The 11,650-nt window shown below is 35.7% G+C and overlaps 1 protein-coding gene across 1 annotated transcript in view; it reads right to left on the bottom strand.

Annotated features, from left to right (window-relative positions):
- Positions 1–567: 567 nt before the first annotated feature.
- COL6A6 (collagen type VI alpha 6 chain) overlaps positions 568–11,650 on the bottom strand; it is a 138,472-nt gene continuing 127,389 nt past the window's right edge. The window contains exons 36-37 of the mRNA XM_041734086.1: positions 10,796–10,889; positions 568–2,443 (exon numbers count right to left, since the gene is read on the bottom strand). Coding sequence (XP_041590020.1) covers positions 2,236–2,443; positions 10,796–10,889 — 302 coding nt within the window. The 3' untranslated portion in view covers positions 568–2,235. The remainder of the gene's footprint in view (positions 2,444–10,795; positions 10,890–11,650) is intronic.

The following is an 11,650-nucleotide window of genomic DNA, read 5'->3' as shown; positions in this document are numbered from 1 at the left end:
GAGATAAACTGTTAGGCTGAGAGAGGACTTCAAGCCTTGAGCCATTAGCGAAGCCACATGACTAACAAACATTCTGAGGGGGAAATGGAGTGGGCTGATGGAGATGGAATCCTTTTTTCCCCTTATCTTCCTGCCACCCATTCCTCTTCCCACTTAAACTCCCCCCATTAAAAAAGAGGCTAATTTGGTTGAATTGTTACTATTACAATCTAAGGCCACGTTGAGTTGCATCTTGTTTTTCAACTTTTTTTTTTTAACATGTTTTACTCCTAGCTTAGTGCAGAAATAATAGGCCTGTCCTTTATAGTCAATTAATTTACATATTTAAACCAGGATGCACCACTATTTGTGTGATTTGTGGTTTAAATAGGGGTCTATTTAATTTACACCAAAATTTTTGCTGCTTTTCCCTTCTAGGAGAAAGAAGTAAATCATGAGAAATGCTAATATTAGGGATTTTTAAAAAGGAACTTAGTATTTACAGACCCTTCATCTGTTAAGGATTATAAAGATGACCTGAAATGTTAAAATAATCTCAATTACCAAGGGCAAAAATTTTTGGTATACTTTATCAATGCAGAAAAATAGACAAATACATTTTTTTAAGTATTTCTAACAGTAAACAGGAAGAGTTTTTGCTTAATCCAAAGTTAACCAGAAAAAGCCCTTTTATTAAAACTCTTAAATTTTGTTCATCAATTTCCTCTACTTGAAACATAATTTTTTCCTGAACCCCTAAGCACAACTTACGGTATGAAGATGATGATATGTTTTATTCTTTTCTATTTCCTGAGTATGAATATGACATTTTTAACTCCATGCCCCTCTGAAGGAATTGGGAGTTATCTCTATGGAGTTACCGGAGTAAGGATGGTAGAAGTGGTTTTAAAACAGTGTAGATGGCCTTTGTTTCATGAAGAGAGAAAAGATGGCCTTAGGTGCCAGTAGCCATCGGCCCATGCATCCAAGCAGGGCTGTTGTTACCAACTCGAGCCAGCTCTGACAAGTCAAGGTAAGGTCCAAATATTGTGTCTAAATTAATTAATTTGATGTTTAGTTGTTGAAAATATTAGTCTAATAAGATAAAGAATTTTGTGATCTGGATGTGGGTAAGGAGGGAGCAAGCTGTCAGAATTCTACTGGAGGCGAGGCATTCGGAAGACCTTTCCTGCTTTAACTTACTCTGATCTCTCTGCATCTCTGTACATCTTTGCAATCCCAAATGGATTTGTAGATTCAAACATTAACAATTTTACCTTTTCCAAACGCAATATGCATTTAAGACTCTAAGACTGTATTTAGATCTTGGTCTGTCCTGTTTGGTACTATTCACTGTTGACTAAGTAGCTTCTTGATGGGTAAAAGTAACTCAGCTTCACCCATTACCAGTTGTCTTTATTCTCCTTGTCTAAAGAATATATGGATTGGTAAAAAATAATATATATATATATAAATGGTAAAGAATAAAGTCCATCAAAATGGCCAGTTAGGAGGCTCTATATAATGAGGGAACTTCTAGCTCAAAAGCAATTATTTGTTTTGGGGGGAATTAACAATTCTCAGTATGTTAAGGAGGAGTTGGGCAGAGAAAATCATTCTCTGCTTCTTACCTGTCCAAGCAAACAACTGCAGAAAGCAGGAGGAAACCTTCCAACACAAGCCTATCAGAAACTGGCTGTCCACACAGAGACAATGATGTATATAAGTAGTATCACGGAAAGCCAAATTTTCAAAATTATGACATATAAGCATCAATTTCTAAATTAAATGTTGAGATCTTTCAAAACATTAACCTTTTGTTAAACAGATGGACATTAAACAGTACTAAATAGAGCACGAAAGCTGTTTACAGACTTGAAATCAAAAGAATTAGCATTGGCTCATGTATATACTATTTAAAATTTACCTTCAGATACTTCCATTAGAGATATTAGATTATATTTCCACTTTTCAAAACACTTCTTTCATTCTTCCATGTTTTAATGATAACAGTTCTTGAATGTGTCAGAGTGCTGGAGATATCAGAAGTGCTCAAAGAAATAGACAAGATCAATTTTAATATCAATGAGTGCAAGGGGTCAAAACTGATAATCTATAATCTATAATCTGTGCTTTGTCCAGCCCTCCAAAGTGGCCCAACTGGATATGGATGGATATCCAGATAAAAGTTGCCCATAGTTATAGCAGTGATTAGTTACTTAAATCCAGATACCATGCTTCCTAAGGCTAAATTCTTCAAGCACTTGCTTTATCATGTTGTTTTGGAGCAGTTTTTATCACCTTTTTTCCATTTTTAAAGGTATGGAATGTGTTTCTGGTAAGATTTCGAATAATATCTCTGCTGCCTCTTGCTACTCTTGAAAGATATTTTTTATCTTGAAAGAACTTTGCCTTCTGTAATGCATCTTCTTTGAGGGCAGTTTTATGTGGTCCAGGAACAATGCTGTACAACAAAAGAAGAGAAACATCACAGAAGATAAATGCCATTTTCACTTTAATAGACTATATTAATTCTTTCTTCCTAAATGTCCACATTTCTTGTTGCATCCTTCCTTCAGGGTAATTTTATTAAGACTTTTAAACTGGAGATTTATACTGGGCAGATAAATCTGAAGCTGAGACTGAGACATCTTGTCAAAGTATGCAAAATCATTTCCACAGAGAAGTTCCTTCTTCATGAAGCATGTTCCACTCCCAACTTCATATGGTTGGCTTCTTCTCATTATTCAGATCGGAGGTCAAAGAGTACCTCATTAGACTGCTATATCTATAATTTTCCCAGTCTCCAGTCTCCTGGTTGCTCAGCACAATATGCTCATTTTTTAAATAACCTATCACTGTCTGAATTTTTATTTACTTATAAACTTCTTTGTGATCTGTTTTCCTCTATTCTGCCCTCCCTGACAGAAAATTTCACAAGACCATATCTGGTAATTGTAGCAATCCCAGGAACCATAGGAGAGCATAGTAGATACTCAATAGACATTTATCTAATGAAAACCTGAATGTATGCCACTCCTTTCTTCCCTCCCACTCATCCATTCTTCCTTCCTTCCACCTGTTCATATATCCATCCGTCCAAATGTTGACTGTCTATGGAAGGCACTGTGTTACAGCCAGTGGGGGACATAGAAATAACACCCAGTCTGCAGGCACATAAAGAGCTTGGGGGTCATGAATAACTCCACAGTAAAGGATAGCTAGGGTCAGATTCTGAAAGGCCATCATTGGTCAGATTGACAGGCCAAGGAATTGTAGAAGCCAAGTACTGACTGGAAGTTCTGACTGCTCAAACTGCTGGTGGAAATGTCCTATAATCTTCACCAGTCAGTATGGCAGTCACTAGCCACATATATCTTTTGAGCATTTGCAATATAGTTAGTGTGAGGAACTGAGTTTATAACTTCATTTGATTGAAAGCTAGTGGTTACTGTGTTAGCACAGGAAGGGGGGAGCCATTTCAGATAACCTTATTTTAGAGGGAGGTGGTAGAAAAAGCTTTAGGTCCATAAGCATTCTTATATTCCATTCAAATATGGTATTTCGGAACATTCGAAATCCCCTAGACTAACTGTGACACTCTGTTGGTTAGATGAGGAAACTGCATGTAAAGGTGAATGTCAGGGACAGAACAGACTATAACCCAACTCTCTGACTGGGTGATGGGCACTGAGGGGGAACATTTGGCGGGATGAGCACTGGGTGTTATCCTAATGTTGGCAAGTTGAACAATTAAAAAAAAAAAAACCCAACTCTCTGATACCAAGATCTTGGTGTTACTTTCATTGAACTTTTTTTTCTTTATTTAGGACACCACGGAAAACCATCAAGATATATATCGATATCTGTAGATATAGACATATCTATCATCTATCTATCTGAGAGACAGTATGCAAGAGAGCAAGCATGAGCAGCATGGGAAAGGCAAAGGGAGAGGAAGAGTCTGACTCCCCATGGAGCAGGGAGCCTGATGTGGGCTTATGACCTGAGCCGAAGGCAGACTTTCAACTGAGGCACCCAGGCACTGCAACCATCAAGATATTTAGTTGGAAGTATCTAGATATGAGTGCAGAATCACAGGAAAGCAGATGGCCTGGGGTTGGTTGGACAGATAAAGTATGAAGAGGTTGGCACACAAGCTTTTTGTAAATATTTTTAGAATGAATGTGTGAGAACCTGGTGGCATAAGAAGAGAAAATTTATCAATACTGATAACCTCAAAAATTTGCTGAATTGTGGTCAAGAGAAGAGTCAAGAGAACTCAAACATTGACTTTAGGAAAATAGTGCTAGTATTCACTACGATTCATTTCTTCATATTTGGATTTTTCTTCTTTCACCAGCTTTAAATGGTCTCTCATGAAAACAAAAATACTTAGAAAATAAGTGAAAGAGAAAGAATTTAAAATTATTTCACTTCTCTCACGAACATGTCATGCATGAATGCATGCATATGTGCACACACACTCCACGTATTCCTCTTGCCTTGTAATGAGAGATAGAGGCAAAGGAGACCTCAAACCAAGAAAAAAACATGCCGTTATATACTATATATCTGGGCTTCTGAAACTCAAATCCTAAAGTGTATCTCCATTCACTTCCATCAGTGCTGTCAGGAATATGCCAAGTTGGTCAACAAACCTCCTAGCTACCAAAAAAGCTAAATTTCAGCATAAATACCATTTACACTCCCATTTTTACTCTTCTGTTTTCTTATTTCCAGAACTAAATATTAGGAGCTCAAATTCTCCAAAGTCGTAGTTGTCTATAGGCACAGAACATGACTCTACCAATCATAGAGAATGTATTCTTTTTTTGAGTCTGGACCACACTGTTTTCATGTCTTGGGTTTATTTGATCTATACTAGTCTCTTCACCCCTCTCCCAACTTCCCTCTTTCCATTGAATCCTTTTTATGGTAAGTTTAGTTATCTTTGTTTTCTTCGTCCCTCTTTGTTGAGAAAAAGCTGTTAAATAGCTAAGTGCTTCTATAGCATGACATTGCTATCCTCTACCTCCCTTGGAATATTTTACTCTCAAAAGGGTTAAACATAATAAATACTGTATCTCTGAACTTTTTTTCACTATACACAGGAGCTTGTATTTGATAAACATTTGGTAAGAATCATTTAATTACCCTGTTTGGGAAGAATTTAGAATATCTGTTTTTCATTTTATTCCATACTATTGATATACTTCGTTACTGATTGGTAACTCCAACAATAGGTAGTCAAGATAAAGAAACAGGAATGAAATATAGCTGATCATTTCACATCTTGTGCCCAGCTCCAGTAAAGCTTGTGGAAAGATATGGCAGCTAGACAAAATGAGGTGGGTGGAACTGTAGATTTCAGTTTCTGTGATCACAGATTCCTCCATCTATGTAGATGATCAGGAGTCAGCTATGCTGCATTTACTAGTTGACTGAGTGTACTGGAGTAGAAAATGCAAATAAGATTGCTTCTATTTTGAGAATTCTTTTTAATACATATTATGTGGGTGTAGAAAACATACTTTGGAAGGTAGAATTACAACAGATATATTATTCATGGCATTGGTGACTATGTCCATTTTTTACAATTTGATTTTTCTGGCTCTGATCTGTTAACAGCTTTCAAATCTGGCCTAAGACCTTCCCTGACTGGATGAAGCAATAAGCAGGTGGCTTTCTGTCTTTTATTGTCTCTGAGCCGATCAAAGTGCTTACAAAGAGGCTGCCCTACATTCTCACCCTTATTGGCCATCTGTCTCCTTTGTTGCTTTTGTTCAGTTCCTTTCTTTTCCATCTGGTAAGAACCACCTTCTACCTGTATTTCTCAAAACCTCACAGAATGATCTAATTATTATGCAAGTCATTCTGAGACCTGGCAAGTCATCTTTATGACCAGGCATCTTACCTAGCAGGCAGTCTCAGCAACCTCAATTATGTGCTCAATTCTGCCTCACTTCTCTTGAAAGGCTCAGGCAGGGAGTTTCAGAAACAGCTGTGTGGCTTGTTACCTTTTATTATGGTCTTTGGTAACTTAGAGAAGGCCTGGGGTGTCCTAGGTTAAGGCATCATCAGGGAGTTTACCAACAGTGCTATGGATTTCATATCCCAGTTCCTGATGTCTGAGCCACTTCCCATCATTTCCCCATTTCAAATGCATAGGAGAAGCAGAGCCTCAAGTATATTTAGGGCAATGTGAAGAAGGGGAAGAAACATCCTCCCCCCAAAATACTGTGAATCCCCTCCACTCATACTGATCTTTAAGCAAAACGCATGGTAGGAATGGTTTCCAAAAATGCCTTCTCATTTGTATAGACTGGCCTTTGGCACTTATGGCCAGCTACATAATATGTGGAGCCCAGTGCAAATGCAAATGGTAAGCTCCTTTCCATGTTGCCGGACACCTGCAGCAGGGGGAGCCCTGCTCCTTGTGGACTGACCGCCCAAGCCTGTTTTAGGCCTGAGTTCAGGAAGCATTTGCTGCTGGACAGTTCCCTGCTTCCCCACGAGTTAAGGAGATTTGAGGCAGAGGCTTCGCAGAGCTTCTGGAGCTAGCTGGGGGATCTGGATTGAGAGTGCCTCTCTCTGGCCCTGATCGCCACATAGACATGCAGACACTGCACACTAAAAGTGGGCACACACTATCCAAGGCATTTGCCTAACTGTGATTCCTGTGGGGCTCGTACACATTTGATTTCACTCAGATGTGAGGTGAGCGCACATGTGTGTGTGGTAGTACAGCATGATTTTCTACTGAACCAATCTCTTAACTGCAATTATTTCTAATTCTAAAACATGTGATGTTCATGCATGCAAAAAAATATATGTATATTAAATTTTAAAAACGCTTGCCTTTGTTGATACTCTTTAAAAGATCTTAATTAAAAAATATTAAGTTCTACTCTTATTCCTTTCTTAGGGTACATATATTTTTTCTTTTTCTGTAACACCTTAAGAGCAATGTTTAGCTCATCAGCTTTTAGAGTTTTAAAATTTTCCCTAACACAAGAATTAAGACTTATAAAGTTTCCTAAATTATGACTTCTGACATATCCCACAAGTTTTGACATATAACATCTTATACAGTTGTATTTAAAAATTTTCATTATAATTTTTTTTATTTAGAAATGTGATTTTAAAGATGCATGGACTTTAAAAATAACATCTTTATTAATTTCTAACATAACTGAATTCTGATCATACAATATGGATTTTATGACACTAGTTCTTAGAGTTTTGTTGACAACTGCTTGCTGGATAAGTTAAAAATTGCACAATGAACATCTACTGAACTCTCCATCTTGATTCAACTAGTTGTTAATGTTACATGTGTTCTTCAGAAGAATGTCTCATTTTTCTATGCAGGATTCTAAATGAGCCTATTAAATCAAGTTTGTTACTTATGATTGAATCTTTAATATCTTTACTCATTTTTGTCTGCTTGACTGATCAGTATTCAAACTGATGTACTAAAATTTCCAACTCTAATGATAGTTAAATGGCAATTTCTCCTTGTAGTTTTTTGATTTCCACTTTGTATTTTATTACTGTCTTAGAAATTTAGAAGTGTTATATCTTTTTCCTGAACTGAACACTATGCGTCATGTAGTAGCTTTTTATTCCTACAAAATGGTTTTGTTAAAAAGAATATTTTACTTGATATTAATATGCTATATTCTAGCTTCATTTTTTCTGGTTACTAGTAGGTTTGTATATATCATCTACATAGAGCAGTATATATTAAATTTCCAGATAAAAAATTTTACCTGTTGTCTTTTTTCCATAATTTTCCTTTCAACTTTTCCATGTCCTTATTTTGTGCCTGTGTCTAATTGAAAGCAAGTTATAGCTGGATTTTGTTTCTTAAGTTCATCCATCTCTGTGACTGGCATGTTTAATCTGTGTTTATCATGACTCCTGATATATTTAAATGGATTTGATTCTGCTGTTTTACTTTTTGCCTTCTGCTGGTCCTTCTCCCCCTCCTTTCTTTCTTGCCTTTTTATTTTAAAAATATATTTGTGTTGTTGTTTTATTCCATTTTCCCTCACTATATTTTTGGTAGTTAGCCACTTTCCATTTTTCTTTTTCACAGGTGCCATCACAATTTCGAATGCATTTTTAAGAGAGTCTAAAGTCTTTCAGTAGCCTAACTGCCAGCCCAGACAATTCAAGTTCCTAGGGCCCTTAACTCCACTTACTTCCCCATGACCTTTATTACTATTATCTAGTTTTTCAATACCACTCTTTTTTACCCTTAAGGCTCCAATTCATTTTTTTTAAATAACAAAAGATGATTTTGTTGTCCGATACATTTTCTCAAGTTTAAATAATATTTGTTAATATGTAGTCTGTTTTTTTCTGTTAAACCAAGTGCCAATATTTTATTTTCATATCTTTATTAACAAGTAGGTTTTTTTTGTAACTGTACAAATTAGATATTACTTAAAAATCTAATATTTGATTTGCTAAGTGTTGTCATATATTGATCATTTATTAGTGTTGCATCTCAGCTCTTCCTTCTGTGGTCATTTTTATTTTCCTTGAAGCACATAGTTTAGAAGTATCTGTAGCAAAAGTCTTTGTGGTGAACTGTTGTTTTTTGTTTATGCTAATTATCTTTGTTTTACCACTTTTTAAAGACAGTTTTTCTAAGTAGATAAAATGTTCTTCCATTACTTTAAAAGTTCTTAACAGTTTTGTGTCTTCCACTATTGCTACTGATAATCCAGCTAATTGTAGTTTCTTTGTAGATAATCTCTATGAGGTTGCTTTTTTTTTCCTTTGGCTTGGTGTCTGTATTCCCCTAAGCCATGTCTGTTGCTTTCTTTTTATTTATCCTACCCATTATATCTTTTCATCATCTTTTAATTCATATCTTTCATAAGTTCTTGAAAATGATCATCTCTTGATGTATTTAAATATTACCTCATTAATTATTTCTATTTTATCTGATTTCAAGAATTCCAGTTTGATATAGATCTTTCCATTCTATCCTGTCTCTAAACTTATATTTATCTTCTCTGTATGCCCAGTGATTTCTTCAGCTTTATTTTCTAGTTCATTATGTATCTCTTTAGATGTGTCTGTTATTCTGTTTAATTCATCCACTGAGTTTTAGAAGTTTTTTTTAATTCACAGAATATTGTAAAGAACAGAACCATGAATAAATACCTGTATACTTTTCACCTATTTGGTTTTCCAAATGTTACCATTTTGTTACTCTATGTATACACACACATATATGCATAGACATATCCATATATGCATAGACACTCATATATGTGCACACACAAAAAACCCATCCTATTTCCCTTTAGGAAAACCACCTGAAAACAGACTGCAGACATTATACATGTTACCTTTAAATACTTCAACATACCTATCTCAAGAACAAAAACATTCTCTCATATGAACATGATATTATTATTACACATAAGGAAATCCACATGAATCAATAATACCATCTGATGTATTATTCATACTCAATTTCCCCTGCTGTCCACCAGATGTTATTTATATGAGATTTTCTTTTGGCATGGGATCCAGTCAAGGTTCACACCATTATGTTTGATGGTTATGATTCCTTATCTCTTCCATTTTAGAATATTACAACTCCTTGCTGCTCATGACATTGAAACCTCTGACTAGGTCTGCTGTTCTGAAGAAATCCACATTCTGGAATTGGCTAATGGCTATGAGACTTGGGTCAAACATTACCTGCAAGAATCTCAGATAGGTGTTATATCACCCCCTGTATCACCTATGAAGCACATAATGTCAAATCTTGGACACAGTGGGAACTACCAGATCTTGGCATGTACATGCAGATTTCCTTTCTTCATAATTAATAAGTTAGTAATATGTGAATGGCTCTGGGACCCTGTACCCAAACGGCCTGTCACCCAGTCATTTTAGCATTCTTTGATTCTTGTCTGACTCTGTTATTACACTAGAAATTGCAAATTGGTGATTTTTAAAAAGATTTATTTATTCATGAGCAAGAGAGAACATGCATGAACAGGAGGGTCAGAGGAAGAAGGAAAGAGATTCCTAAGCAGACTCTGTGCTGAACACAGAGCCCAACATGGGGCTTGATCTCACAACTCTGAGATCATGACCTAAGCTGAAACCAAGAGCTGGACATTTAACCAATTACATCACCAAGGCACCCCACAAATTGGTGATTTTTTAAATTCTACCATTTTCTTTTATATTTATTAGCCTTCATACTTCTATAAAAAAGAGCTTTTACTACCCTCATCCTTATCTGATCTCTATATAGACTTGTGGATTTTGAAAATTTATTCTGTTATATTCCATTACCATTTTTCTTTCTGATGTCAAACTGTACAAAATTGGGCCAGTGGGAATCTTTTCAAGATAGCTTCTTTGTCTTTTTGACACGACACTGCTAGTTTTTGACTACTTTCTTGCATTATAAATATTTGAGAGTCATATTGTACTTTGCCTGCTACAGTCTAGAATGAGCTATTTCTCCAAGAAACCCTGGTTCCTTTGAGTGGGGAATGATATTTAGAAACAACTATCTGATCATTAAGTATGCTCTTTGCCACTGAAGTGTCCCATTGGTTGTTTTATTTCTACATTTCGATTTTCCACTTTTAAAAAATTCTGGTGGTTTTTCAGATCAACCTAGTCATTCTTGATTATCTCTTATTCCCTCAAATTATATTTTAATAGCATATAGCAATAGATTTTGTCCAAATAGGATGAAGAGGAAGAGAAAGAAAAGGAGGAGGAAACAATTACAGAGAATAAGAAGAAAGGGGGCCACACTATTTACCTTCTCCACTGCCGTGGAGGCTGCTTCACATCTGTAGAGGTGAGTCTATTGCACTTCATTTTGAAGCTTATTGGTGGATATTTGTTGATTGCACCTAGGAAGAGAAAAGTCTGTGATGAGTCTCTAATTTATGGCTATTAACAATACAACAATCTGTTCTGTATGCAAAGTAACACTTTTTTTGATATTCATCAAAGGAAGATACCAACTAAGGTAACCATATGAGATGAAAGCAGGTTCAGGGGAGTCTCTAAAACTGAGTTTAGAAAATACATCTCTGCTGAATTTATATGCGGAACATTCAACTTACTTTTTATTAAGATGCCTTGAGCTGCTAAAGTTGGTCAACATTAGAGGAGATACTATGAACCAGGCCCAAAAGTCTGATCTTTAATTGACATGAACTATTTAAACTGGTTACTTTTTATTTTCTCCTTTGTAATATCAAAATGCAAAGGGAAAGGAATATTCCCTTTATGGTTTCTGTATCATTAACAACAGTAACAATAGTGCCATCTTGGGTTTAATTCATTAGTGGCTCACTTCATTTGGAAGTATATAAATTTTTTAAAATAACAAACCATGCCTCTTCCCACACAATTTAAACATTTAAAAGCCATTATTGATGAGAAACTTTAAAAAATGTATTATTTATTTCCTTGAAGCCTTAAACTGAACAGACTTGGTAAATGCAATTAAATCTCTTCCTTGGTGATCAAGGGTCATTGTAAGTAGCAAGTTTGTCCTGGGTTGTGATAGAGCACCCTCTCTAAAATTCCTGTTCTACTAGACTGTAGTTTTAGACTGAATGACCCAAGACTGTGATGTTGTACACTGTATTTTTAATTTTTTTAT

Source organism: Vulpes lagopus, chromosome 19, assembly GCF_018345385.1.
Source record: "Vulpes lagopus strain Blue_001 chromosome 19, ASM1834538v1, whole genome shotgun sequence".
Classification (NCBI taxonomy): domain Eukaryota; kingdom Metazoa; phylum Chordata; class Mammalia; order Carnivora; family Canidae; genus Vulpes; species Vulpes lagopus.
The sequence above is the reverse complement of the archived record's forward strand: the minus strand, read 5'-3'. Positions and strand labels throughout refer to the sequence as shown.